This window comes from Syngnathus leptorhynchus, chromosome 16 (assembly GCF_054491065.1).
Source record: "Syngnathus leptorhynchus isolate UIUO chromosome 16, UIUO_Slep, whole genome shotgun sequence".
Taxonomy (NCBI): domain Eukaryota; kingdom Metazoa; phylum Chordata; class Actinopteri; order Syngnathiformes; family Syngnathidae; genus Syngnathus; species Syngnathus leptorhynchus.
Window position 1 is genome coordinate 1,159,746 of NC_141210.1, and position 26,788 is coordinate 1,186,533.

Sequence of the window (26,788 nt, forward strand, 5' to 3'; positions counted from 1 at the left end):
TTGAGGTGAAAATGGCTGCTGTACACTGCGGTCACCGTGATGTACCACCATTTTATTGGCCTTTAGTGCGGCAAATGTACACGTCGATTCTTTTTGGTGTTTTAGTTCCATAAACCAACTCGGTACAGCATCTCACGGGCACGTCGAGGGGAAACTATCGCGATACTTGGAGAAATCACGTTTGATCTCGGGAGGAGTGAAGCACCAGATCGAAGACCTGCTGGCATCACCGAGGACTCAGCTGACGCGGGGCAAGTAGCGTTCCACAAAGAGGTAAAAAGCTTCTCTTTCTCCCCGCTTATAGTGCATTTAAGCGTCGCCAAGTCTTGGAAAAAAAAACCTTGCATGTATTGTTGAAGCCAAGAGACTACTTTGACATGAAATGCAGCTCGAGAGGGCGATAAGGTGGGAAAAACACACAGTTGTTTTCCTCGGCTACCTTGAATGATTACCTCTACATTTGGAGCTAACGGCTCCACGCGAGACTTCTTTTCCACAAGAGCAACCTCGGGTGTTTGGGACAGCGCGTTCCCCGGGCCTTTGGTCAAAGGCGACATTGTGCCCGTTCTGGCATCCGTTGACAGGACCGCGGCGGCGGCGGCTGTGGATGCGCGCCGAAGGGTCCGATCTGATCTGATCTCATCTGATCTGATTTGTCTGTCTGTCTGTTTGTCTGTCAGTCTGTCTGTCGCTTTATGCGCGCCTTGCACGGTTGCACGCTCGCGGCTTGGTTGAAGCAAGTCAAAATGTTTTAAATGGACTCCAATATCACTTCCAATCACATATTAGAAGTCAAGAAGACGAATAATACCTTCAAAAAGAAATTGGTTTGGGGGTAATAATGAGTAGGTTTGTGCAAACCAATTTTTTATCAATGTTTTTCTTTCTGCACAACGACTAAAAACCATTACTTTCATTACTGAATACTCTTTTCATCAGAATGAATCATCTATTTAAACTAATACTTCAGCAACTTGAGAGGCTCACAATCTCATTAAATGCTTTTGGAATAAATAGTGATTGTCTCTCATTTTCAAAATGGAGTGCTAACGTTCTCCTAAAGCCTTCACGGGAGAGTGGAAGCCACTCTGTATTTTCTTCCATTTGTAATGCCCAGGTGTCCAAATACATTCCTTCGTACTATTTGCACCAAATGGAAATAGTGAGGCAGAGACTGCAGGTGCTGGATTAGTTTCCCAAACAAGTTGTAAAATGTGTGGCGTTGAGCTTTCCAGCGGGATGAGGTAACTGGGCACTGAGCAATATCCATCCTGCAGCGCTTTTAAACATGAAGAATACGATTAGAAATCCGCTTGAGGTAGCAATGAGTCTGAGGTGTGATGAATTTCCAGGTCAAAGCAGCCCTTAGCTTTGGGGGACAGGGGACAAGAAAAGTGACGACAAGAGCTCCAAATTTAGATGAGTGGAAAAGTGACGCGCATGTATTAAATACTGGAGTTTGGGTTTTTAAAAAAAATATATATATATGAGAGGTAGGTCAAATCTGAGTGTAAAATATTCAGTGAAAGGATTTTATGCTTTCCCTTTGCAAGTGAGCTTAAAAAAAAAAAAAAAAAAAGATATTGTGGATCCAAGTGCCATGCTTACCTAGGATTTGCCATGTGTTGTCTCTTTGCAGTTGGCCACATGGAGTGGCGGTGAAAATTTCAACGCTGGCTCAGTTCTAGCTGCCGCCTGCCTATCTACTACCATGGTGAGAGAGGCCCTTGACTGTTGCCATGGAGACCCTGTAGCAAGAGCTCTGTAACTAAGATCTGTTGCCTTGGTGACCCTGTTAAAAAAGAGGCAGGTAACGATTTCAATCTGTTGCCATGGCGATGCTGTAACCACACCCTTCTGTAGCTGGGAAAGCACATCTTGCACACTACTTTGTTACCATGGGGACATCCAGGATGTTTCATATTTTTGTCCTCCTGGGCTCCGCCTTCATGGTTCTTCTCATCATTCTCTATTGGACGGAAGTTGGGGCGTCCCATCAATATTTGCACACTCCGGTCTCACCGGGACCCAAAATGACAAATGGTGCTCAGCAGCAGCAGCAGCAGCAACAACAACAGCAGCAGCAGCAGCAACAGCAGCAGCAAGCTCAAACCCCCCAAATTCCGTCCTTCCTCTCCGACATCGATGCCTTCGTCAACCAGTTCTTAGAGCCCGGAACGGGCGAACCCACCGATCCGGTGCCAGCCGAAACCAACAACCAATCGGAGAAGGCAGAAGAGCGCTATGTACCGAGGCAGGAGTGGAAGATTCATTTGACTCCAGTGGCAGCAGAGCTCCGCCAGAGACAAGTAAATATTTGGACCAGTTGAAACTCTACTTACTCGACTTCTGTTGAACTATTTATAAAGATTATTTCTTGCTTCTGTTTCCGCCGTAGCCGTAATACAGTACAATTGAAGTTTTGTTTTTGTTTTTTCTTTGCAAAATCACGCTATTTTTCCTTGCATGCAGAAGACAAACGACAAAGTTAAATCACGTTGGACTCATTTTGGTTTTGACTGTAAGATGTCATCTAAAATGATACATTTGCCTTCCAAATGAAATGAAATGAACAGGAGTACCGGCAGAGGTTACTTAAGGAACTGTGTGCCAATGACAGCCTGATGTTTCCTGGCAAAAAACGTTCATTTGATGACATTCCCAACAAGGAGCTGGATCATCTGATAGTTGATGACAGGCATGGAGTCATCTACTGTTACGTTCCAAAGGTACTTTTTTTTTTCCACTCGTTTGCTTTTGGGACACTCTCTATTATTTTCACAAATGTGTTTTTGTTTTGTTTTTGTGCTTATTTGATGTTTGCACCCCCTAGGTGGCCTGTACAAATTGGAAGCGAATCATGATTGTTCTCAGTGAGAGCCTACTCCATGATGGTGTTCCCCAAAGAGACCCAATGGTCATCCCCAGGGAGCTGGCTCACAACGGCAGCATGCATTTCACCTTCAACAAATTCTGGAAGCGCTACGGCAAGTTTGCAAGACACCTCATGAAGGTCGGTTCAAAATTCTTTTTTTTTTTTTGGGAGACTCCAACGAAAGCATTTCATTTCCTAAAAGATTTTTCTTTTGAAGGTCAAACTGAAAAAGTATACCAAGTTCCTTTTTGTGCGGGACCCCTTTTTGCGGCTCATCTCAGCCTACCGGGATAAATTTCAGCTGCGCAACGAGGACTTCTACCGCCGCTTCGGTAAGGTGATGCTGCAGCGCTACGCCAATCAGCCCACGCCCCCCGACGCTGTGGACCAGGCCTTTGCCGTGGGAGCCCACCCCTCCTTCTCCCACTTCATCCAGTATCTACTGGACCCTCAGACGGAGAAGGACAGTCCCTTTAATGAGCACTGGCAGCAGGTGTACCGCCTCTGCCACCCGTGCCAGATCCAGTACGACTTTGTGGGTCACTTGGAGACGGCCGAGGAAGACGCCGAGCATTTGTTACGTCTGCTGCGTGTGGACAACGTGGTGGAATTTCCTACCTCACACAGAAATGTGACAGCCGGTGACTCGGAATCCGATTGGTTCGGCACGGTGCCCCTAGAGGTGCGGAGGGAGCTTTACAAGCTCTATGAACCCGATTTCAGACTTTTTGGTTATAACCGACCCGACCCCATCCTCAATGAGTGACTGTCCCTGTAAAATGAAATGTCAAATGTTTTTGTGCTAAATAGTTCTGTCTGTGCACAAATTCACTTTACAGGGACTTTAACAAAAAAAAAAAAAAGCCTATCTTTTTTTAATTCTACTCTGATCATATGAATTGGAAGCGCCGTGCTGAAGCAAATGTCCGTCCAATGAAGATTTTCCAATGGCACAAAGCACACGAAGGAGTGTGAGGCTGTTGGAGGTGTCTGTGTTTTTTGGCACGTCCTGCCAGCTCCCATGGCGAGCTCTGATGTCACTTTTGATTGGCCGCTCAGTTACCTTTACCTACCATGTGACTTCCCCATGCAGGTTTTGTAGCAGCCGGCTGCCAGTTGGCCAATCAAACACGTTATTTTTTTTAATCTTTTTTTTAAATGCTGCTACACTACAGTAGTAGTCTAAAACCTATTTATTTTAGATTGTGCAATGGTTTCTTGCAATTCTTTTTTTTTTTTTTTTTTTAAGCATGAATGGTATTAACTGACGTCGAGTGGTCTTATTGAGCTGAGTAGGACAATTGTCCTACGGCTGGCTATCCATTGTAGCCTTCAGCTTGGTGACCTTTCTGATGTGATGTAATCATTTCCGGCGTTTAATAGCTTGCTTTGTTTTGGCCTGGTTTTGGTTTTGGCATGATTTAAATGGCGTTGTAGCATCATGTCCAAGAATGCAACAGTTCCGGCGAGTAGGATTTGTCTGGGCTTGTTTTTGCGGCGTAAGAGGGAATTTGTAACATTCCTTCAACTGTAACTGGATGCAGGGACAGGTAAAAACCTGGATGTAATTTCCAAAGGGAATTTTTTTTCGTCACGTGTTGCTGTTGTCAAGCCTGGAGGCTGCAACCCAAGCAAATGGTTGTAACATTTTCGAGCTTGTCATTACAAAGGCTTGTGCATGAATATGAATCATACCGGGCGATATGAATAAGATACAAGATAGTGCCTTTGCAAAAGTTTACACAACAAAAAAAAAAAAAAGGAAGCAAATATTTTTTATTGTTGGAATTCTTACTTTGAACAGCATGCAGTTGCAGCTGTGCGATTCCACACGTCTGTTTGATATTCTTGTCTTTTTGTCACCCCGATCAATATGGGTCAGCGGAACGTTTCTGAGATCTGAGTCTTGCCTTGAGCCTAGTATGATCATTCTGTATGCCCCCCCGAATGGATGGCGTGCAACCAATTCCTTTTATGCAGTGTGCATTTTGTCCAAAACAGACTATTCCAATTGATCTTCTGAGTCTCGCACATGCCCTATTTTATATACAGTGTAATCTATTTGGATGGGATGTATCAGTTTTCTTGTCTTTTACAGTGCAGTGTCTGGTTATCCCAAATGTATTGAAAAGAAGAAAAACAACATGAGGTAGGACTGTAGCTTGTCAATTCTTCACGAGATGTCTTTCATTCACTGCCCTCATCATAATCCAATCAAAGCGGTTAGTTTTATAACTGAAATGGTGCCTTCAGTTCTTCAGGTGAATAGAAAAGGAAAGAACCGAGTGAAGGATTCCATCAGAGAGTAATCTCCATGCCATCTTTGGATTTGCATGACGTGCATAGTTGGCCCTGCTTTCAAACGTAGAATTATTTTTGACGTCAGCGCCCTCTAGTGGTTGAGTGGCTAACTACACGAGCCCGGTGCCACAAATTGCCAGGTCAGACAGAGCACAGTGTTAAGTTAAAAAGCATTTATTATTTTCTGCATACAATGTTGTTTGAAGATGTCATTTTATCTCAATAAAAAAAGGAATAACTTGACATTTTATTATTATTATTATTATTATTACGCTGAGCTTGCTTTGATGAGGTATCCATTGAAAGTGATATAAATATCGACATCATCGCTGTAAATGGCATTCTCCCTTTCCCGCTTATACAGACGGATCCACACCTCGTCGTTGAGGCCCAAGTCCAGCATCAGGCTCTGGCTCTGCATGATGGAGCGCTCACTGGGCTGGGCGTACACGATGGCCTGCTCGGCTTCATTGCGCATTATGTGCAGGTAGGTCTCCTTGAAGTTCCACGTGTGAATGTTGATGTTGAAGAAGTAGATGCCGGCCGTGTAGCAGACGAACTTGCCGCTGAACATGTTGAAGTGGTTGTCGAGGTTTACGAAAACCGTGTCGAATATCAGCGGCTGGTAGGCCTCCAGGCTGTGGAGGGACTTGCGACGACCCACGGAAAAAGCAGCGTAGTCCACTTTACAGGGGTGTCCGGGGAGACCCGCCTGGCCCTTGGAGCCTTCCGGGCCCATGGGCCCTGTGGCTCCTGGAGGTCCTTCCTGTCCAATTTTACCTGGTGTCCCTCTTTCACCACGGTCACCTTTGTCCCCTGAAGGACATGGGAACCTTTAAAGAGCCTGACTGAACACAAAGGTTGCAGCAACACAGGTAGACAGACAATGTAGCAATGCTCAATGGCACATTTATCTAATACGAGTGCTGTACTGATGAGCCGAGAGGACTCAAGAACCTTTACTGCAATCTGCATGTACATGTATCAAACTATATGAATTTATTCCTAACCGTTTGGATGTTTTTATCATAGCTAACTGCGAGCAGATCAGCACGGCTCGCAAAACAGGATGGACTTCATCCTTGAGCGTCTCTGGTGAGTACAATGTGTTTTATTTCACACAATCACCCAAACACATTTTTGGCTTCAATTTAAAATTCATATTTAAATTTCAAACGTATTAAATTTCAAACTACACAGAGATGTCAATTGGAACTTAGGACGGACGGTTGTAGAACCTTTTAGGATGGTCATGTTGATGTAAGTTCGGACCTCGGGTAGCCGGCCGTACACTCCCGACACGGGCGCTGCCGCTTGCGAGTCATCGCAGCAGCGCTTGCAAGTCACGGGGCTAGCGTTGGGAGGGGCCGCCTGTGTCACCAGGTGAACGAAAGACAGGCCGACCAGGACGCCCAACATTGCGCTTGTACCTACAATGACAATGAAAAACAATCGTGGATTTGAAACCAATGTTTTCTTATGCTGCAATGAGAGTTCTTGGGCACCATCCAACAAAAACAAGAGGATGGCTCGGAACTAACATGAGAAAACCTCGCAACATATTTGTCGGTCAGCTGTCCCGTGTAATCACTGTGGAATTTTTACTGCTTTGTGAGAAAAGATGTCCTCGCAGCTGTGCAAGCCGGCCGGCCCAGCTTACACGATTGGGTGACGTGCGCTTTCAAACTAAAGTCTTCATCACAAAATTACGGCAGGTTGATAAATCAAACAAGCGTAAGCCGTCAGCTGCTTGTGCTCCACTTCCCAAAAGTGTTGATTTAATCCAGCGGGCAGCTAAACAGTGGAAAACTTGTGGCTTTAAATCTTGGTTTGAGTGATGAGCCAATGAGAAGCGGGACGGATGGCGTGGATTGTATTATGCAAGACTGTTCAAGTCCAACGCACCGATTGATGTGTATAGCAACATTCCTGCATCGCAATATGTTTTTTTTTTTTTTTTTTACCAACATCATGGTCCTGCTCACATTGGGATCCAATACTAAGGCCGGCCAGCATTACCCTCCAACACAACATGTGTGTACATATTGCATATTTACACAGCCTTCCATTCCAAACGGTTTTCTTTTTACAAGCACATATGGTTTGTGTTATCTGATACCAAAGTGGAGCATCCCACGCTCGACACTGCAACGTTGCACATGTCAAAGTTTGGAGCAATTGACAAGTTAAGGCTACACGCTAACCCGCGAGTTAAGGATGAAACGGATCTCACCTCGGTCAAGTCTTTGCAGCAAGTTTGATCGGGAAAAGAAAATTGTCAAGTCCACCCTCCTTGTGTGTGTATACACGTATGCTAGAGAGAGAGAGAGAGAGAGAGAGAGAGAGAGACTTTTTCTTCTTGCTTATCCCGCTTCACCAGCCTCAATGTGTTTATTTTAGGAGGAAAGCTCAGGCCTGCCCCTTCCTCATCACAGTATATAGAATGCAAAACATAGACAGCAGAGAAAATGACTTCACATTCTCAATAAATCACATTTTGGTTTGCTTTGTTTGGTTGTGGCTTTGGAACTTTTGGTTGCTGGAACCTGAAAAGAAATTCTCAGATGAGGTTGTTGAAAAAAAAAAAAAAAAAAAAAGCTAACACGTGGCAAAAAAGTCCCAACAATTAAACAGCACAACTCGACAATGGTCGTGTTTTATACGTAACACCTTGTCCTGTTTTTGTCTTCAGCTTTATTATCTCAGCGGTTTTCACGCCGACGTTGGTTGCAGTCGTTTGTTTGGTGCCGTCCGACGGTGCAAATTGTGGCCGTGGCAAAATGTCAAACCGCCGTACAAATACACACGCTCTCATACCGCCGTAACCACCTGACAGGACATGTCAACGCTCAAAGTAGATACTCGTGCGTACACACGTTTACTTCAGACCATTTCTCAGGCCCACTTTCCATTGCGAGACAGGAAGTCACAGGGTGACCCATTTTCAATTTGTTTGTATTGGTTTTTGGTTTTTTTTGCAGCACACCGAGAACACTGGAAATTTACTGCACCTTTTCAGATAAGAATGAATGATCTCAACGATTCTTGCCCACAAAGAAACCACGTAGGAAGACCAAAACAAAAAAATCGTCATCATCATTATAATTACCGTCATTTATTTGGCCCTATACAAGCGAGTGATGACAGAGCGACAATAGTGAGGTTGATCAAGATTTTCAGCAGCAAAAAAAAAACTGGATCCATCTCAGATGGACGCGTTGCTGGAAGTCGTTTGTATCTCTTGCAGGATAAAATAACCCGCTTTGCTCGACTCCGTCGGCATAGAGGAAGGCCGGTACGTCGCGCAAGCAACGGGCCAGCCTGTGGCGCTAACGTTAGCCGCAAGAACAGGTGTATGCGTCTGAGCGCTATCTGAGGAGATCTGAGACAGAGTGGAGGGGCTACTTCTCTTCACCGGAAGATGGAGGCTTAGGTGTGAAGAGCTACGCTGACCCGAAAGCTGTTCCCCATTTAAATTCTCGGGATCTTCCTCGACGTCTAGAACGTCCCTTTCCATACAAAAGCCCGAGTCGGGGCTTTGTGTCCCTCTCTTCAAGCTGTCACAGCTGGGAGACTTGGACAAAGAAGGGTGCAGATTATGGGCCTTGTGCAGAAGATGCAAATCGTCTTTATACGCAAAGTGAACAAGATTGGGCTGAGTTTGAACGGAGCTGCAGGAAGATTCAGATACAAAGTAACCCAGGTTAGAGAAACACGACGAAGAGTTGGAGGAATTTTCCACAGGCCTGTCGTCATCCCAGCACGCCGACACTTGAGCGTTGCTTGGAGGTTGCGGGGCGCTGTCGGACCCGAGCTGGCTTTCACACACCTCCACTGGAGAGATGCGGTCCACCGACTGGGCGGCGTGTAAAGATTCAGCACAATTCGGATTCAACCATTCCTGTAGAAATAACAACCACATTTATAGAAAGGAACTCACTTGAAGATTTTTTTTTTTTTTACCACCTTTAGTTTGCTCCCGTCGAGAGTTGGGAAGTACTTGGAAGGATTTGGAACTGGCTTTACTTTGGTGACTCTGAAATAGTATAAGAGTTATTAGGCAGGTGATTTTATTGGGCACAATCGGGAGAGCTGTATTTTAAAAATCAATTTAGGGAGGGGAAGAAAAAAAAAATTCAACAGCCAGAAAGTCATTCGTTAAACAATGTGGTTGTCGCTTGCAACCATCTGGTGTGACTTAAGCTAACGTTGAGAATTTTTCTTTTTTTACTCACCTCATACCGATGCTACATTTGTAAAACACCAACGTCATGACAACCAAGATGGTCACAACAGCCACGATTAAGACAGACAGATTCCATTCTGAAAATAAAAATTCATTGAGGAAATTAAATGATCCCCAAAAAATCATTGACAGAAATGATGGCATTTTTATGACTACAATCGAATATTGGCAAGCTGCTATTTGACCTTTCCTATCCTTGCCCAGATTTTCCGATGGTGGCCCCACCAAGGATGCACTTGGACTCCATTCACTCCACTGGCTCTGCTCTTCGTCTGCTGGCTTGACTTTTACACGAACCTGGTGCTTGTCTTTCAGCTGCTCAGCAGGAACCTTCAATTGTGCTTCGCTGGTGGTAATTGTCTTAACATCCTGGTGGAGCACATCAAGTCACGTACACGTGAAAAGGTCGTTCCTGGTGAGTTGCCGTGCCGACGGCGATGCTACGCTTACTTTGTCGTGACTCGCTTATGCCCGCCACATTGGTGCATTTTTTTTTTTTTAATGCACCAAACTGTTCCGGTGGCTTCCAAAAAATATTTTTCAAAAGTATTTTGATGAACACTTAGGCCTACTATGCTACTGTCACGATGCTGGAATTGCTGATTGAAATCACTGAGAGGAATTGTTGAGAATGTTCAAATGTAAATACTTGCCTCTGTCATCGGGTCACTCTTTTGGATTTGAACTTGGTAGTCAAAGGCGTCGAGGAGCTCTGAGCGAGGGCTACCTGGATGCCAATCGATCACGATCTCTTTGTCCGTGAGGCTGACATTAGGGAGGCCTGGGGGGTGCATTTTGACTGAACACACACACGTCCGTTAAGTCGTTGTGATAACTAGATGAAAAAAAAAATCAATTCTACCCACTGTGATTTTGGGGTTTGTAGTTTTTGAGGTGTTCCACCAGCGTACCGTTACATTTCACGCTAATGTTGGGCATCAGCTCGAAGAAGGTGAAGTTCTGAGAGGAGCGAAACTATGAGTAGGCTACTATGACTTCCTTTCTCGTTCCAATCTACTTCTATGAATACTTACTCGCTTTTCAAAGACAAAATTGCATCCTGGAAGCGCGTCACGGTGTTGTTTCACCTCGCAGCTCCGACTGAGTTGAGAAAAGATTCCAATCACATGACATCGATATTGTGGTGATCTGTCTTACCTGATTATTCTCGCTTGTTTCCTTCCATCTCTTCTGAATCGTATTGTCTTGTAACCGTAGATGATGCAATCTTCCACTGAAGGACTGTTGAGCGTACATGTGACATTGTTGATGAAGTCATTCACGCAGGTGAGCCCTGAAAATTTGAAAATAAGGATGAACGGGTTCGTGTCGCAGGAAAATGAAGGCTGACAAATTTCAGGTTATTTTAAAAATTGCCCCAAATGAAAGAATTGCAACACGTAAAGTCAGTTGGAATTTGAACTGACAAATGTCATAAAGCAATAATGTCATAAAAAAAATACTATACACATTTTGGTAAGTTTCTACAGTGCGTTGATAATGTTACTGCAATTTTCGAGTCATACCTTGCACGTTTTTACAGTCCAAAGAGTGAAGAGAAAAGACGGCCGCCAAGACCAAATAGGGCCGTAACGCCTCCATCTTCACCATCGTCAACCTAGGAACAAAAGCCTCAAATTGACGCGTATGGAACCTTTCAGCCAAAAGTGACTTTTGACATTTCACCCTAAAGAGACCAAAGCTGATTAGTTGAAGGAAAAAAAATCTCAACTCTGATGATTTTTTTTATCTCGAAAGAGTTCAATTCAAAACAATTGTTGGATCGCTGTTGTGTTGCTTAGAAAAATAAAAGAATAATCATAAAATCAAAACAATAGAAAAGACTTGAGCAGGACAGGGACTTTTTCAGAATCAGTTGCTGCATTTTTGTTCATTTTAGAAATGAGTCATTAGTACCGATATGAGATAAATGATTGCATGCAAAGAAAAAAAAAAGGTTCGTGAACAGTCATTTCTAAAGTTGGCTAAAAAAAAAAAAAAAAAACATGTTCTCCTTTACTTTACAAATGTAGCTTCTGAAATGTACTTTGGTACAAAAGTAAAGATAGATCTTTACTGTTAATCACTATAGCCATTTTGATAACTTGCCAAATATTCTCTGATCATGAAATAATTGACGTCTTTTATGAACTTGCTTATTAGTGTTCATACTCAATAGAAAATCCATATTTTATGCTATCAAAAGCTTTGCTAATGTGAAACAATTCGAGCACCAGAAGCTGTTTTTCGGCCGCTGCATTCGGCATAAATTATTCTTGCAGCCGACAAAATAGCTCTCCGAAATATAACCATGGCTGGATCTTGCTATCGGTAATTCATAATATGGATGGATACATCCATTTTATGAATTACGGATAAATCATAAAAAATACGGATAAATCATAACAATTATGGATACATTGTAAATATGCCAATTGAAAAAAAAAAAGAAATACATGGGCGATATAAGATGCCATCTTTTAAATAGCCGACTTTCTTGACATACCTGAGAAGGGTGACATTATGGTCCCTTCTGCCAGACTGTCTGTGGTCTTTAGTGGAAGATTTCCTTTTCTCTGGTCTATCGCTGTCCTTCTTGTCTTCTGCATGCTCTCATTTTCTTCTCTATCTCTCTCTCTCTCTCTCTTCCTGTCATATGACTAAAAAGCCTCCCTAGAAGCTGAATCACCTTTTCGTTTCTGCCTTGACAAGAAGCGTCAAGTGCAGCAAGTTTCAGTGGCTGCACAAAAGAAAAATTCCACACAGCTCGCTTTGAATTACTGAATGAATAACCTTTAGTTGGAAATGACATGAAGTGTAACTAGACAGAAAGTGAGGTTAGGATTATATGTTTGAAATGTATAATACTCATTTTTAGAATGCTCAAGACTCTGTTGGTTGTGCATTATACTGCATGTCAAGTAAAGAAGCACATCATCAGTTTCTGTATTTCGAAAAAATAATTAGCAACCATGTTAAGAATTATGATGTATAAAAGGGGTCGGAAAAAACAAGCAAGTGATTTTGTGTTGAGTCGATCTTATGTTCAGAAATAAACTTCAAATTCAACTTCAATCTGTTTTGTGGTCAAACAGGAGTCCTTGGTGAGAAATGTCCATGAAGATGACCTTTTGGATGGGAAGGCCACCATGGGAACGAAGGTAAGGTAAAGAAATGGACAATATAGAATTACATGTCAGATAGTCATATCTGACTGTCAACTGTTTTATTGAGTTGCCAAGTTACAATGAATTGAATTCTATTGACATTTGGATCACGATATTAAATATGGCGTCATGTCGGTTGGTTGGTTGGGGGCTGATCCTGGACCTTATCTAAAATACTACACAATCAACACGACAAGATATCCACACCGTTACCACAACCCACACAAACAAAACATTTTTCTTCGAATCACCCTTGTTTTTTGCCCAGCGAGGTCGTTACTCAACCACACGAGAGGCGAGGCGAAGAAAAAGGTGTTATATTTCCTACGTTACGAATGTCACATATTTGACACCTGAGAGAGAACATGACTGAAAACAACACAATTTCAGAAAAAGATTTTGCTCCGCCAACAATTATCAAAAGGCTCGATCCAATATTAGTTGATTAATTGCACTTATTGACGCACCACAACACTGAAAAAAACATACCACAAGTACTCGTTAACTTGCCTTTTATTCCATTTTATTTCACGTTCTTTGTTATAATACCACGCACAAATGTCAACTGGCTAAAACAATATAAAACATAACTTTCACAATTTGTCTTTATTTATAGTATATACACACGCTGACTTGTCTCTTGGCAAAAACTCACGGGCCTTTTGCTTGTTCCCAAACGTGCGTGGAGATAATTTGCGGAGAAATTGACATTGGTTGAATAAAGCCTGACCTTGTTGTTCTCATGCTTCCCTCCTTGTTGTGGCTGGACGGAGGGAGGCCTGCTTCCTTCTTACTGTTTTAGATTACAACCAATCTACAAATGCTGGGGGGTTATCTTTGAACATGCCACCTATGAAATGGCTTAATTGTACAGAAAAGTTTATCCTTGTGTTGGAGTGGTCCTTCAGGTTCCGTCAAGTCACACTGTCCGGCCAGATTTATGTAGGGGCAAACTTCTTGGCCTGGGCCCTCACTCGCTTCTCGTAGTCCATCCGGTTCTGACTGGAATAGGAGAACACAATATTCCATTCGAATCCCAAGTCAGGCAGCTGATTTGAGGGCATTGAGCATTTGTTTGCCTCATTTTTCATGATTTCTTGAGGACTTTTGACACTGTTCAAAAGTTGCCCAGAGAAAGAATTGTAATAAAGGCTATCACTAGACAGAAAAGTGGACGCATACCAGTAAATTGTGTAAGCTTCTGCTTGCGCTGGGTCTTGAATGTTGGGCTCATTCAGCAGTTCCTGGATTCCCAACAGGATCTGAAAACACACAGTGACAGTCCAGAACCAGCAGCATCTTGAGAGAACTATGCAAGAATTTGCTCACTTGCAATAGCCGTTTACGTTTGATTGAAACGGCGTACACGATACCTGAAATCTGAAGTGAAGCACGGAATGAATAAGAAAACCTGTTTGATGGTGATGGCGGGCCTCCAATCTTTGTCCTCCTCCAGGATGGACAGACAAACTGTGCCGGATGGGTAGACATTTGGATGGAATATTGGTGGCTCAAACTTGCCTAAAGACAAATTGAAGAAAGCTTATTGAATACCATTGATCTTTTCTGGTTAAGCTTGCAACATAGACTCACATTTGGGTGGAGAAGAGGGATAGTCATCCTTGAAGAGCATCCTGAGTTTATACAGTCCTCCCTCCCACAAGGTCTAACAATCCATGGAGTCATTACGGCGTTAATCCCAAATACATCCACGTGAAATGTTTTGATCAAGTACTTACGCCTTTCTTTCCAGGAATAGCACATTCCCAATTCATCAGATTCATGGTTCCATCTGGATTCTTGGTAGGGACAGCAACAAAACCCTGTGAGAAGCAAAAGCAATTTGAGCGACTCCGATTTGGGGGAATAATGGAGGCACTACTTACAAACGGGTGGTCTTTTCTCCACGCTTTGCGCTCCTGGGACAATCTGCTAAGCGCAATGCCCGACATTGATGCTCATTAACCCCTCCCTAAGGAAACATTTGAAAGCATTCAATTGTTTACATGTACAGCCTCTCAAGTCGTTCACCAAAATGACAACACGCGTAGGCACGAATCGTCGAACACGTTCTTTCAACGTTAGACACCGTTAACGGAACCGCTACACGCCATGCTATAATGACTTGATTGAAGTGATCGATTCATTTCTCCTTACCAGTTTAATCGTAAAACGAAGTCTATTTACAAACAAAACCCACCAGGTATTTTTCGGATGAATATCAAAATTAAGTAAATTGTGTTTCGTCTTAGCTGCGTTAGCGCCACCGAAGAAAATACACCCTTCGTCGTTGGAAAAGAAAAATAATGGGCCGCTAAGGACGTAAGTGATCCAACCGATATAACGGTAGTTTGTTCAACATTCCTCGTCCAATATACAACGAGGATGTTGTTTTTTTCCTTCACCGATTTGTTCAAATGAGCAAAATTGTCTATCTATCGTAAGCCTGTCTCTGCCGTTAGCATATGGCTAAAGAGGACCCCAATTTGTTTATTTCGGGAGGACCTTCAGGCACTTTTGTGGACAGCCCAGGGACCTACGTGAAGTCCGACGGCCATCTTTGTTGTGGCACCGTACATAACAGTTGAAGGACTTGTCTTTTGAATAACTCATGAGCGTCATTAACGTCAACATTCATCCAAAATCTTGCACAAATTTCATACAACATATATTTAAAATATTCAAAAAGTTTCTCACTTTTATGAACTTGCCATTGTTTGATAACTTCTGTGTCTCATCATGCCTGTAAATGCTTTCTGACTGTGGTCATGTGGGGACACTTAGATGTACAGTAGATATTATGCATGGCATCTGCCCATGTCTGATAAAACATGTTGTGTTCTAACCCCAAAACAAGCTAAATGCTTATTTTTCTGACCTAGTTGAATGAATGGTGAAGGAATAGTGAGTACGGAAAACGAGTGTGACGGCTTAAATGAAATCCTAAATGAAAACTGAAGCAAAAATACAATTCATGCATGATTTATTAAAAGCCTACTTATCATTAAAACAAACATCAATTGCTTGTATATGATATGGATGAATAGCATAAAAAGGTACTATCGAGGTATCTGCAAACTGCTGCATAGTTCAAGTATCAATGCTACTTGAGTAACAAGTTAATTTGGTGTTATAAACTGTGCTAATGCTAATGTTTCATCCAGTTGTAACACAGATCTCTCACATTTTCTTTCCCTCTCCCTCAGAGATGATGTGCTCAGGAGACGCTCTCTGAAACCACTCGGACCAGGAGCCGTCATAAAGGCACACGTCCTGGCGTCCGAGCAACTGAGCAACCAGAATAGCAAAGCAAGCCGTCACGCCGCAAGAGCAGGTGGCCCACAGCGGCTGGTCCAACTGGAGCTTGGCTTCCTCGAATTTTCTGGACAGGTCCTCGTTGGCCAAAAACCTTCCAGAGGAGTCCAGAAAGGAGGTAAATGGCAGGTTGACTGCACCGGGGAAGTGGCCAGGTAATGTTTCTGTCACAAAATAATAATTTAAAAACAAAAAAGATCAAGTAAGGCAACAAATTAATGTGGAAAAACACCTTACCATTCTAGTTTTGTATGTTTGCGCCTGGAGATGTGATTGGGCATCATTCAAATGTCCAGGAATGCAGTTTTTTTAACTGTGTATCACATGACCAGGCAAATCCCCTGCAGGTTTTCAACATTCCAAAGTCCAGCATGCGGGATAACCTTTTTGTATACAGGGGGATTTGCGCCATCTTGTGGCTACTTGCCCAGTCATGTGACACAAGAAGATGATCAATAAATAAGATAAAAATAATCAAGATCAATATATGTGTATGAAATGGCAAACTTTGCATACAAAATAAAAGTGAGCTAGTGAAAACAATCAATACTATTTTTGATTGGTAGAAAAAGCAGCAGTGAAAAGAAAAGAGAAAACCTACTCACTCTCTATGGGCTCCGGTTCGAGCCCCCGATACCTGCCCGCAGGCCTGGTGTCCACCACTTGGACTTTCTTGGTGCTGATGTTCTCCAGCACGTCCTCGTAGGTTTTCACCCAAGCAGGGTTGGTGGTCACCTGGAAATCTTTGCGCTCGGGCTTCGCGTCTTCTCCCGACGTCACCGAACGCCCCTCGGCCAACCAGTTCTTCAAGCCCCCGTCCAGCACCGACACCGAGCTGTGGCCGAACTGTCGGAACATCCACCAAACTCGCGGCGAGGTGTACAAACCGAACTCGTGCGCGTCATACACCACCACATGCGTGTCGTTGGAGATGCCCAGCTCAGCCACGTAGCGTGAAAAGTGGCTGCTCGCAGGGAGCGTGAAGCAGTAGGGTGAGCTCCGGTCACTGCACTCCACCATGTCGAAAAATGAAGCTCCCGGGATGTGCCTCTCAGCAAAGTCCGCTTTCGGGTCCCGTTTAGTTGCTGGGGTGTACCATGACGAGTCCAGGACCCGAATCTTGGAGCCGACGAGACCGTTACTTATTGCGTCCGCAAGCCACTTGGCTGAGACCACCGCTCGTGCCGCCGCCATATCGGTGTGGATTCTGGGCAAATTTCTCCGGGGGTGTTGCGCAAGGCTGCTCCATTTGTTGTTTAGTTGCAAAACCTTTATCATTTGCGTCAATATTGCGTCATTCTCTAATCGGTGCTTTTCCGACTTTATCCATTAAGCGCCATCTCCAAAAACTATTATGATAAGTAAATAAACTACAATAACATAGTAGGCCTAAGTATTCATAAAAAGGAGGTCTTATTCCTAAAAAGTAGACGAATTGAGCCATAAAAACGTGCAACGTTAAAAACATTAACACAAAAACCCACTAAAGAGTTTAAAAAGGTATTGCACATTACACTTAAATGCATTTTTTCTATTCCACTCAAATCACTTCCAGAGAAGTACAAAATGGTTTACTTATGACAGTAATTTAAAAAAAGAAAAAAAAAGGACCAGATGTGTGAGGAGAAGTAGAAAAACATTCCATTATGTTCTAAACCAACCGCAGCCACATTAAAACCCCCCAAAAAAAATCAAAGTAATTCAACACGTGCAATTTCAAGTTGTCTTTAATAAAGTGGAATACAATCTGCATTCAAATCAGGTTTCTGCAAAATCTCCCATTAAAAAAAGATGAATAGTTAGCCTACTTTTTCAGTTAATGAATAATCAGGGTGACCCATGAGCATGCTGAAATTCAAATGCAATTATATAAAAGTGAAAGAATGCATTTTATGCATGATTTGCCACCCCTTTCATCAAAAAGTGCACTTTGATTTTCAACCAACAACACAGCCAAAAGAAAATTTTATGTTTGGAAAAAGAACTCTTGACATAGTGACACTATGGTTCATAGCATATTTGTGAATGTTCAACTATGACTCTTATCACATCTTCTTTCCTTCTCCCTCTGAGATGACATTTTCAGGAGATGCTCTTTTAAACCACTCGGCCCAGGAGCCGTCGTAAAGGCACACGCCCGGGTGCCCGAGCAGGTGAGCGGCCAGTACGACGAGGCACGCCGTCACGCCGGAACCGCAGGTGGCCCACAGTGGCTGGTCCAGTTTGACCTCAGCTTTCTTGAACAGTCTGGACAGGTCCTCGTTGGCCAGATACTTTCCAGAGGAGTCCAGGAAAGAAGTGAACGGCATATTGATCGCACCGGGAAAGTGGCCTGGTAGGGTACCTGTTGATAAATTGACCAAAACTTATACAACTTGTACACACATCTAGATTTGTTCTAGAAGTGCTGTGAATTCTTGTGAAAGTTTCTGAACTTGAACGACCTTTGACTTATTTGTATTTTGTAATAAGAATGGTCATTTTCATTATATGTCTTGCGAAACCCTGCTCACCCTCTCTAGGCTCCGGTTCGATCCCCCTGAACCTGCCCGAAGATCTTGCATCCACCACCTGTATCTTCTTGGTGCTGATGTTCTCCAGCACGTCCTCGTAAGTCTTGACCCACGCGGGGTTCGTAGTCACCTTAAAGTCTTTGCACTCCGGCTTCACATGTTCTGACGTCACCGGTCGCCCTTCCGCCAACCAGTTCTTCATGCCCCCGTCCAGCACCGACACCGAGTTGTGACCGAACAGTCGGAACATCCACCAGACGCGTGGGGCGCTGTACGAGCCGAAACCGTTCGTGTCGTAGACAACCACATGCGTGTCGTTGCCGATGCCCAGCTCGCCCACGTAGCGTGAAAAGTGGCTGCTCGTGGGCAACATATGACCATATGGTGAACTTTGGTCACTGCACTCGTCTATGTCGAAGAACGAAGCTCCCGGGATGTGCTTCTCCGCGAACTCTGCTTTCGGGTCCCGTTTTGTTATCGGGAGGTACCATGACGAATCGAGAACGCGAACCTTTGAGCCGACAAGGCCGTTTCGGATGGCGTCCGCTAGCCACTGGGCTGAGACAACTGCGCGAGCCTGTGCCGCCATGATGGTGTCGAAATGTGGTGCACTCGGCCAACAGTAGAGGGCGCCAGAGATGCAGTAAACTCGGTGACACTTGTTAGTCCAAGGTTCATCCTCATCATTTCTTTCTGCAAATTCCTGACTTAAATATTGGTTTTAATCGAAATTATTTATATAAAAAACAGCCGTTCATACACTTACCGGCGTGTGCAATAAAACGTGACTCCAATCATGTCAGGAAAAGCCAACTAGAACTTTATTGAGTGTTCATAAAAAGCAGTTGAAATAGTTCCAGTACAAAGAAAAGGTTGGACATTGTCGCCGCATCGTCACCCAGCTTGAGATAATGTCACTATCAATTTAAGGTTAGAATGCTGGATTCCTTGCGCTCAATGCATCTTTGATTCATCCAGGCTTTGTCTCCATAGATGTTCTTTTGGTTTCTTTGGAAAAACTTGTCCAAAATGAGTGGAACAACCTACAGCCACACAACAAAGCATTTTGGCAAAAATGGCCCAAGAGTTACTCCAAAGGGGCCACCGATGCAATGGAATGGAAGTGGAGAGCATGGCTGACAATATAAACCATGTGATGTGGATTTGACATTTGAGTTCCAAAACATGTCCACAGTTGGTTGTCCATGGCTCTGGTTGCATATTGATGTTCCTTTGTTTGAACCTGATTCTGGTTCATTCAGTATGTTCACTTTTTTATGAGTAACTTTGCAAAAAGAACAAAATCTGAAATGAAGAATACAAGACAAAAATGAGAACCATGAGAGCTAGGGGGAGGCACAGGGACAGGAATTTAAATTGCTTAACAAGAGTCCGCTGCACTTTCATTAGAGACAAACCCAGGTTTTCTCCCGTTAGCCGTTCCTCTTTCATTCCGACTGGCCTGGCCTGGGAGAAATTTCGACATTGCGGTGAGCATATTTGATTATATTTATATTTTATTCCTGCATCTTGATGTGTCTTTTTATTTATGCTGTTATTGTAATGTAAGGAAAATACATCATTTCAATCAATATAAAATGTTAGTCTTCAGACAGTGTGATTGCTTTTTAGAATGTTTTTCCCAGTAATATATTGTCAATACGAAACACTTTGGAAGTCTCCAAGAAAAATAATAATGATAATAAAATGTAACATGTATTGTACATTGGGTTAAATGATGGTTTTTTTTCTTCTTTTTTTTCAATTTTTTTTCTATAAATTATAGTGTGCAATTAATAATGTTGCAAAAGTAACACTTTCAAAGGAAAAATACAATATCAGTACATGGCATGTGAAGTGCTAACATAATTAGTATCATGCAGCCTCTTGCATCAGCTCGCTCCAATGTCTTCAGTCGTAAACACTTTGCATCCCTCGAAAAAACACTTACATCCTTTCCGATGAATTGAAAATGTATATATATTTTTTAATCCATTCCTAAATATCGATTATACCTACCACCAGGCCACCCCTTCCCTAAATACTGCTACTCAACTTCTCAGCTAAAATAATCTTTTGATGTATGCACAATAGGCAATACATATTTTGACGATATCATCATCTGTATAAACATTTTCCAACTCTAACCTGCATAAACTTAAATTCTAATTTGATTGAACCACATCAGCCGATGTATATTTGTGTCATAATTTGCTTTATTTTTTTTTTTTTTTACGAGAGGTGGCTTACACTCTAGACTGCTCAAAATTGAAACAGAAAACTTGACCAACAATTTAAAGCATTCGCTTAACCTACAAGTACATGTTTAAGGACAGTGGGAGTTGATCCTCTGCTTCTGCTGATCTAATTATTAAGCTATTGGAGTCACAAGACAAGTATCCTTGCTCTCTGCAAATTCCAACCAATCCATACAGCCTGCATTGTGTCAATTATTTGAACCGCGTGCACTCTATTAGAATCTCCGCTCAGTCAACCAAATTAATCAATTTGATTCTACACGGATAAACCTTCAATAGGACATCTTGTGACAATAATACAAAAGGAGATGAGAAGCAGCACATCAAAGTTGATCTTGCCTATTGATTTATATTGAATACATTTATGACGATGTGAGCCTGACCAATTCAGTCTGCGGTTGAGTCGCTGAACCTTTGGCTCAACTTCTCAAATTGTGTTTCGCATTGAGTGGACTGTGCCACAAATAAAGCAGTTGAATGGCCCAATTGGCTCAACTTCTCCAATTATGTTTCGCATTGAGTGTGCAGCGCCACAAATAAACAAGTCCACCTCTCTTGGCAGCTCCCCAATGTTTAACAGGATGGCTCAACTTCTCCAATTATGTTTCGCATTGAGTGTGCAGCGCCACAAATAAACAAGTCCACCTCTCTTGGCAGCTCCCCAATGTTTAACAGGATGGCTCTTCTCAACTACCCCGTTCCAGAGATGGAAGTGACCTTGCAGGAAGTCTGCCGCGTTCTCCAGCTCACCTTAAGTCCCGACGCTTATGCTGACTTCAAAAGCACCCTGGAGAAGCAGAAGCCGCTTCTGGAAGAAGCCCAGCGAAAATTAGTAGCCGTGGCTACAGGCCAAGAGAATTGGGTGACGGATCAGTTCAAGAAAAGTCTCTTGGCCTGTGCCGACCCTCTGTCAACCGCCACGGCCCTTCCGGTTGTTCTTCTTCCGTCCAAAGCCAAGGGATGCAACCAGTTGACCAGAGCGGCCGCTCTGCTTTGGGCGGCGGCTAAGCTGTACAGCCAGCCCAATATGCTGGATGCTGACGTGCCCATGGAACGAACGCAGCAATCGGAGCTTTTCGCCGCCACCCGAATTCCCGGCCAGAGTCGAGATGAAATTAAGGTACGGGAAAGTCCCACTTTGTCAGAAATGTCCATTTGTAATCGTTCCATGTTTTCCCTTTCTATAGGTTTACCCGGAAAGCGTTCACGCCATCATCACTTGCGTCGGTGGAGTATTCCCGCTCGACATACTGCGGCGTTCCGATACTAACGCCACATTATCCGCTCGATCCTTCCCTGACATCTACAACCAACTGGCTCGAGTGGCAGACCGGAGCGACACGGGGAATCAAAATGACCCTTTGGCCATTTGTAGACTCTCTGCTTTGGATCGCAAGTCCTGGGCTGCCATCAGAGAAGACATCTTGGACAAAGGAGGAGTTTCTGCAGCATCCCTGAAGCTAATGGAGAGCGCTGTGCTGACATTAAATCTGGAGGACAGCGACGCACCTTCTGAATTGGCGGAGATCCTCAACGTGGTGAGGTTGGGAGGAAAGGCAGATGGCCCTTGTCTAAGATACTACGACAAGGTAAAACCTCCGACACAATCCGAGTAGTCGAACCACGCTGACGTGGTGTCTGTGGTGTTTTTTTTTTTTTTGGGCAGGTGATGAATCTGGTGGTGTTCAAGGACTGCACGGCCGGGATGGTTTTTGAGCATTGTGCTGTGGATGGGATGGTAGCTGGCCTTGTAACTCAACGTGTGTACCAATTATCAGAAGCCGTTGATTTAAGTCTAGTCCATAGCAACGCGGGTAAAGTCAACGGGTCTTCGGCAGCAATCAATCCTTCATCCCCAACACCTCTAACCTTTACTTTGCACGGCAAGCACAGTACCAAGACACGCCCTGATTTCAAATCCCAAAATCCAGTTGTCACTTTTGACGTGTCCTCTTATCCCGATGTGTTTTCCACTCTGAGAAGCCAAAGAGGCCTCTATGATGCTTGGATCAACTTCTCCTTGCAGCTTTCCCTGATGCAGACTCTCGGGGAATCCGCCGCCACTCACGTGCTCGTCACTCCTACTCATATGCGCCACTACAAACACGGGCGCTGCGATCCCACCTACTCAGTCAGCGCAAAGTCTCGTAAGTTAGTGAGCGTCTTGGCTTCGCACGACGCAATCCAATCTACAAATGACCTCTTCAATTTGTTCCACGTTGCATATTTGGAACACAAGACTCTCATAAAAAACACCAAAACCGGACACGGCGTAGGTCCCCATTTAGCCGTCCTTCGTCGAGCTTTATCAGGTGACAATCCTTTGAAAAAGTTCCTGGACCCCTTCGGATGTCCGTCCGTGTATCTCACCGGTACCGACCTGGTGGAGGGAGCGGAGTGTGGAGTTGGAAACGTTTATGCCCAAGATCAGCTCGCCGTCACCTATCTTGGAAAAAAGGACAAGGTTCGAGTTGTGCTAAACGGGAAAGGTAGCTTTGCCTCGGTACTGGACAAACTTCAGGAAAACCTGAAGGTGAACTTGAAGTTAGTGATGCTTTTAGCGCTCAAATATGCAATTGCTTGTCAAATGGGAGCTCTGGAGTGTCTCCTCCAACAAAACCAAACAAAGAACACGAACGGTGAGATGAATCACTTTAGCGGCAACGATAAAATAACAATGGATTCGACCGCAGGTGCGAGTTCCGACTTTACTCTGCTGATCCACGGTGGCGCCGGAGAGGAGATGATGCTGAACCCACAAGTAATAAACGTCATCGAGTTTGCTCTGCAAACAGCTTTAAACCTGGGATCGCGAGTGCTTCAACACGGGGGACGTAGTCTGGATGCAGTTCAAAGGTCAGTAGAAGCTCTGGAAGACTGCTTTCTCTTCAATGCAGGAAAAGGCTCAGTATTCAACAGAGAAGGCCAAAATGAAACGGAGGCCGCCATAGTAGATGGAAATGGAATGAAGTCCGGAGCTGTGGCCTGTTTACGAAGTGTCAAGAACCCGATAAAAGCCGCTCGATGCGTCATGGACAAAAGCTCGCATTCCCTTATCGTGGGAGAAGGCGCTGAGGAATTTCTGCACGTTTTGAAAGAGGAGGCCAAACCTGTCAAGCCTGACTATTTCTACACTGATCTCCGTTATGGAGAGTTAGCCGCCAAGCTAGCTAGTGTTAATCTTTCAAAAAGCAATCATCCTCAAACTGTTGGAGCTGTGGCATTGGATTGCCAGCATAGATTGGCCGCCGCGTCATCAACGGGTGGCTTAGTGGCCAAGTTGAAAGGGCGAATTGGCGATACGGCCGTCGTCGGAGCGGGAATCTATGCCGATAGCACATTAGCCGTCAGCTGCTCTGGAGATGGAGATGTGTTTCTAAGACACACCGTGGCGCAAAAAATCGCGAGCCTCTACCACCACAAAGGTTATAGTCTCAGACAGGCGTGTCGAGAGGTGATGACAGAAAACCTGAAAGATGTTTGCGCGGGAGTCATTGCGCTCGATTCCAAAGGGGATGCTGTTGTCGAAACAAATGGCGGTGTCATGTTCGTGGCCACGATGATCGGCGGAATATCAAGAGTCGAAGTGCTCCGACCCCTGAAGAACGTCTCGAATGTGATCCGGGAAACAGACGAGCTGGTTGCGTACTTGAATCCCAATCCCTGGACTCCTGGTTCAACTATTTTGACCAGAAAAACTCTTAGCGGGACCCGGAGCATCTTCCATCTGGCTGGACCTGATTTTGTGTCTCTGCTACAAGAAGCGAAATCTGTCTCAAGTATTCTTTGCGGCAAACTCGGAGTGCAACGTTGCGCTTTGGTTTCCTATCCCAACCCCGATCAAGCAGCTCAAATCAGACTGCTGCCGCTTCACGGCTTAGGGTCAAAGTGGCAGCCCCATCTTTCCAGCAAAGAGGAATTTCACAGCTCCAACCCTGGCTTCTGCACCTCTATAAATGGTCCACGTTGGGATGATGAAGCACTGGACAAGGTCCAAAACCAGATTAGAAGTGGATTACCAACAACAAACGCACCATCCAGCTTTGAATTTTCAGGGACTCGCTTGGATACGAACCTGTTCAGTCGGATTGTAAGGGGAGAGGAGCAACACTGGAGAGTCTGGGAGGATAGTCAACATGTTGCCTTTCTAACACCCTACCCAAACACTCCCGGAATAACCATCGTGGTGCCACGCAAACCGCTGCCCAGCGACATCTTCAAACTGGAGGAATCTGACTACAAAGCTCTGATCATGGCAACGTATAAAGTTGCCCAACTTCTGGAAGAGAGAATGGGAGCTCAATCTGTTGCGTTGATCTTTGAGGGCTTGGAGATTAATTACGCTCATGCCAAATTAATCCCCCAACTACCTACCCCAGAACAGATGACAAAACCACAAGCAGAATTCTTCCTGAAGTACCCCGGATACGTATCTTCACTTGATGGTCCAGCTGCCGACCCGGATGACCTCAGAAGGCTTCACTCCGAGATCACCGAGTGCCGGCCTTTGCGATCGTGGAAGGAGCCTCAGTCCCACTCCGTGGTGGCTATTTCCAGCCAGTGGTATCGTAACCTGTTCCAGATTCAGAACACGCTTTTCCACAGCACAGTTGAATATTTTAGCAATTCCTGTCACTATTCCTACGCCCTGACGCCGCTCACTACAGACACCATCTCCTCCCCAATGGGTCTGGGGTCTGATTCGGAACCGGTTTCTGTTCACCTCTTTGGTCAAGACATCTACCTTGCAGACTCAATGCAATTTGTGCTTGAATATTTCCTCCGTTTCCAGGACAACCTGCAGGGAACCTACTACATATCTCCCAGCTTTCGAGGAGAAGATCCTGACGCCACGCACTTGAACCAGTTCTACCACGTGGAATGTGAACTGTTGGGCGACATGGACCGTGCCATTTCCGTAGCAGAGGGATATTTGTTACATCTCACCAAGTCCATGCTGAAGAGACACTCAGATATCATCCTCAACACTGCTGGGACCCTCACGCATGCTACATTCATGCTGAGTAAATTGGATGGAAAAACCCCACTACCACGAGTCTCTCTGGACCAGGCCGTCCCCATGATGCCTTCCGCCGATTGCTTGGAGTGGGTACAAGAGGGTCAGCCGCAGTTTGGCAGGAAGCTTACGCGTAAAGGAGAGCGGGTGTTGATCGAAAAATACGGTGGCGTCGTTTGGTTGACTGAGATGGATCATCTCGCCGTTCCCTTCTACCAGGCCTACGTGGAGGGCAGCGGCCGGGCCAAAGCCAAGGCTGCAGACCTTCTGCTGGGCTTGGGAGAAACTGTGGGTCTCGGTGAGCGTCATTCCACGGCCGCCTTGGTACACGAGGCCCTCAGACACCACGCGGTTCCGCAGCAGCCCTATAAATGGTACACTGACATGCGTGAGGTGAAGCCACTTCTTACCAGCGGGTGGGGAATGGGCACAGAGAGATACTTGTGTTGGCTGCTTCGGCACCACGACGTAAGAGATATACAGATTATTCCCAGACTCAAAGGAAAAAAATATATGCCGTGATTGTCAGTAGGCTACTCTGGCTAGACAGACCTGACTAAAGAACTGTAAATCATAACAGAAATTTCATGCTCTTTTGTGTGATATTTATTTCCAAATGTTCAATAGCAACAATAAACAAAATAAACTGCACATTTCTAATTGAAAAGGTTTTTCAAATGTTGTCATCAGTTGAGAATTGTCATCTTTTGCATGAATTTCCAAGAACCGTGCCAGTGAAAGTTGTCTCTTCTAATAGTAGAAACTATTTTGCAAAGTATTTCTGTGCATTGCAATGTACAAATGATATACATGTAAGGACTTCAGATTCTACCTTTTTTTTTTTTATCCCTCACAACTTTTATATATAAGTCAAGTGGTAGCTCTATGCTGTTTGTTTTAGTTTCATTTCTGGTAGTTTTTTCCGAAAAATATTGAGACTGCCTATTTGTCGAATGCAAGAAACTCACTATTATACTGTACTTATAAGTGTGATAAACTACAATTCTGAAATGACTGTCTGCCCTTCCTTCTACATGGACGTACTGTAATACAGAAATAAATACAGTACATTTAAAATGAACCCAGAAAGCTCATT

The 26,788-nt window shown here is 44.2% G+C and overlaps 7 protein-coding genes across 11 annotated transcripts; 2 read left to right on the forward strand and 5 right to left on the reverse strand.

Moving 5' to 3' along the window:
* The first annotated feature begins 46 nt into the window (after positions 1-46).
* chst12a (carbohydrate (chondroitin 4) sulfotransferase 12a) lies at positions 47-5,413 on the forward strand. Of its 2 annotated transcripts, none has more exons than XM_085932962.1 (5): positions 47-273; positions 1,640-2,309; positions 2,577-2,729; positions 2,834-3,013; positions 3,078-5,413. In XM_085932962.1, exons 2-5 carry the CDS (start codon positions 1,899-1,901, stop codon positions 3,639-3,641), a joined length of 1,308 nt encoding a protein of 435 aa, XP_085789088.1. In that variant the 5' UTR covers positions 47-273; positions 1,640-1,898; the 3' UTR covers positions 3,642-5,413. The 2 variants fall into 2 exon arrangements, with proteins under 2 accessions (XP_085789088.1, XP_085789089.1); XM_085932963.1 differs by having other exon boundaries at positions 51-273; positions 3,093-5,413.
* Positions 5,352-7,480, reverse strand: c1qtnf6a (C1q and TNF related 6a). Of its 2 annotated transcripts, XM_085932966.1 has the most exons (3): positions 7,410-7,480; positions 6,415-6,606; positions 5,352-5,992 (listed from the first exon to the last, which is right to left on the reverse strand). In XM_085932966.1, the coding sequence occupies exons 2-3, from the start codon at positions 6,593-6,595 to the stop codon at positions 5,445-5,447; spliced, it is 729 nt and encodes a 242-aa protein (XP_085789092.1). In that variant the 5' UTR covers positions 6,596-6,606; positions 7,410-7,480; the 3' UTR covers positions 5,352-5,444. The 2 variants fall into 2 exon arrangements, with proteins under 2 accessions (XP_085789092.1, XP_085789093.1); XM_085932967.1 differs by lacking the exon at positions 7,410-7,480 and having other exon boundaries at positions 6,415-6,721.
* Positions 5,465-26,768, forward strand: LOC147043832 (uncharacterized). Of its 2 annotated transcripts, XM_085932955.1 has the most exons (11): positions 5,465-5,663; positions 6,209-6,271; positions 9,627-9,837; positions 10,641-10,709; positions 12,518-12,583; positions 15,796-18,239; positions 18,427-18,514; positions 19,411-19,907; positions 21,333-21,795; positions 21,863-22,264; positions 22,342-26,768. In XM_085932955.1, exons 9-11 carry the CDS (start codon positions 21,340-21,342, stop codon positions 26,212-26,214), a joined length of 4,731 nt encoding a protein of 1,576 aa, XP_085789081.1. In that variant the 5' UTR covers positions 5,465-5,663; positions 6,209-6,271; positions 9,627-9,837; positions 10,641-10,709; positions 12,518-12,583; positions 15,796-18,239; positions 18,427-18,514; positions 19,411-19,907; positions 21,333-21,339; the 3' UTR covers positions 26,215-26,768. The 2 variants fall into 2 exon arrangements, with proteins under 2 accessions (XP_085789081.1, XP_085789082.1); XM_085932956.1 differs by lacking the exons at positions 5,465-5,663; positions 6,209-6,271; positions 9,627-9,837; positions 10,641-10,709; positions 12,518-12,583 and having other exon boundaries at positions 15,777-18,239.
* il2rb (interleukin 2 receptor, beta) lies at positions 7,541-12,057 on the reverse strand. Its single transcript, XM_085932961.1, has 10 exons — positions 11,929-12,057; positions 10,949-11,040; positions 10,581-10,716; positions 10,457-10,523; positions 10,289-10,382; positions 10,076-10,221; positions 9,608-9,791; positions 9,412-9,499; positions 9,143-9,212; positions 7,541-9,077 (listed from the first exon to the last, which is right to left on the reverse strand). Exons 2-10 carry the CDS (start codon positions 11,031-11,033, stop codon positions 8,382-8,384), a joined length of 1,566 nt encoding a protein of 521 aa, XP_085789087.1. The 5' UTR covers positions 11,034-11,040; positions 11,929-12,057; the 3' UTR covers positions 7,541-8,381.
* Positions 13,096-15,095, reverse strand: LOC147043834 (SUMO-conjugating enzyme UBC9-like). 2 transcript variants are annotated; one of them, XM_085934530.1, is made up of 7 exons: positions 14,790-15,095; positions 14,476-14,561; positions 14,329-14,412; positions 14,183-14,255; positions 14,001-14,110; positions 13,772-13,851; positions 13,096-13,591 (listed from the first exon to the last, which is right to left on the reverse strand). In XM_085934530.1, the coding sequence occupies exons 2-7, from the start codon at positions 14,539-14,541 to the stop codon at positions 13,528-13,530; spliced, it is 477 nt and encodes a 158-aa protein (XP_085790656.1). In that variant the 5' UTR covers positions 14,542-14,561; positions 14,790-15,095; the 3' UTR covers positions 13,096-13,527. The 2 variants fall into 2 exon arrangements, with proteins under 2 accessions (XP_085790656.1, XP_085790655.1); XM_085934529.1 differs by having other exon boundaries at positions 14,747-15,095.
* On the reverse strand, positions 15,545-17,141 carry LOC147043835 (3-mercaptopyruvate sulfurtransferase-like). The gene is made up of 2 exons (XM_085932965.1): positions 16,510-17,141; positions 15,545-16,068 (listed from the first exon to the last, which is right to left on the reverse strand). The coding sequence occupies exons 1-2, from the start codon at positions 17,096-17,098 to the stop codon at positions 15,770-15,772; spliced, it is 888 nt and encodes a 295-aa protein (XP_085789091.1). The 5' UTR covers positions 17,099-17,141; the 3' UTR covers positions 15,545-15,769.
* Positions 17,596-19,037, reverse strand: LOC147043836 (3-mercaptopyruvate sulfurtransferase-like). The gene is made up of 2 exons (XM_085932964.1): positions 18,418-19,037; positions 17,596-18,248 (listed from the first exon to the last, which is right to left on the reverse strand). Exons 1-2 carry the CDS (start codon positions 19,004-19,006, stop codon positions 17,950-17,952), a joined length of 888 nt encoding a protein of 295 aa, XP_085789090.1. The 5' UTR covers positions 19,007-19,037; the 3' UTR covers positions 17,596-17,949.
* Positions 26,769-26,788: the final 20 nt, after the last annotated feature.

Excerpts from the sequence above, each read along its gene's own strand:
- chst12a (XM_085932962.1), top strand. The coding sequence starts at position 1,899 with ATGGGGACATCCAGGATGTTTCATATTTTTGTCCTCCTGGGCTCCGCC. Across the intron at positions 2,310-2,576 it reads CAGAGCTCCGCCAGAGACAA|GAGTACCGGCAGAGGTTACT; the intron begins GTAAATATTTGG and ends TGAAATGAACAG. Across the intron at positions 3,014-3,077 it reads TTGCAAGACACCTCATGAAG|ATTTTTCTTTTGAAGGTCAA; the intron begins GTCGGTTCAAAA and ends ATTTCCTAAAAG.
- c1qtnf6a (XM_085932966.1), bottom strand. The coding sequence starts at position 6,595 with ATGTTGGGCGTCCTGGTCGGCCTGTCTTTCGTTCACCTGGTGACACAG. Across the intron at positions 5,993-6,414 it reads CAACATGACCATCCTAAAAG|GGGACAAAGGTGACCGTGGT; the intron begins GTTCTACAACCG and ends CATGTCCTTCAG.
- il2rb (XM_085932961.1), bottom strand. The coding sequence starts at position 11,033 with ATGGTGAAGATGGAGGCGTTACGGCCCTATTTGGTCTTGGCGGCCGTC. Across the intron at positions 9,792-10,075 it reads AGAGTGACCCGATGACAGAG|GATGTTAAGACAATTACCAC; the intron begins GCAAGTATTTAC and ends GTGCTCCACCAG. Across the intron at positions 9,500-9,607 it reads TCTGGGCAAGGATAGGAAAG|AATGGAATCTGTCTGTCTTA; the intron begins GTCAAATAGCAG and ends TTTTATTTTCAG.
- LOC147043834 (XM_085934530.1), bottom strand. The coding sequence starts at position 14,541 with ATGTCGGGCATTGCGCTTAGCAGATTGTCCCAGGAGCGCAAAGCGTGG. Across the intron at positions 14,256-14,328 it reads CTATTCCTGGAAAGAAAGGC|ACCTTGTGGGAGGGAGGACT; the intron begins GTAAGTACTTGA and ends ATGGATTGTTAG. Across the intron at positions 13,852-14,000 it reads CCGCCATCACCATCAAACAG|ATCCTGTTGGGAATCCAGGA; the intron begins GTTTTCTTATTC and ends GTGTGTTTTCAG.
- LOC147043835 (XM_085932965.1), bottom strand. The coding sequence starts at position 17,098 with ATGGCGGCGGCACGAGCGGTGGTCTCAGCCAAGTGGCTTGCGGACGCA. Across the intron at positions 16,069-16,509 it reads CGAACCGGAGCCCATAGAGA|AAACATTACCTGGCCACTTC; the intron begins GTGAGTAGGTTT and ends ATTTTGTGACAG.
- LOC147043836 (XM_085932964.1), bottom strand. The coding sequence starts at position 19,006 with ATGGCGGCACAGGCTCGCGCAGTTGTCTCAGCCCAGTGGCTAGCGGAC. Across the intron at positions 18,249-18,417 it reads CGAACCGGAGCCTAGAGAGG|GTACCCTACCAGGCCACTTT; the intron begins GTGAGCAGGGTT and ends ATTTATCAACAG.
- LOC147043832 (XM_085932955.1), top strand. The coding sequence starts at position 21,340 with ATGTTTAACAGGATGGCTCTTCTCAACTACCCCGTTCCAGAGATGGAA. Across the intron at positions 21,796-21,862 it reads AGAGTCGAGATGAAATTAAG|GTTTACCCGGAAAGCGTTCA; the intron begins GTACGGGAAAGT and ends CCCTTTCTATAG. Across the intron at positions 22,265-22,341 it reads GTCTAAGATACTACGACAAG|GTGATGAATCTGGTGGTGTT; the intron begins GTAAAACCTCCG and ends TTTTTTGGGCAG.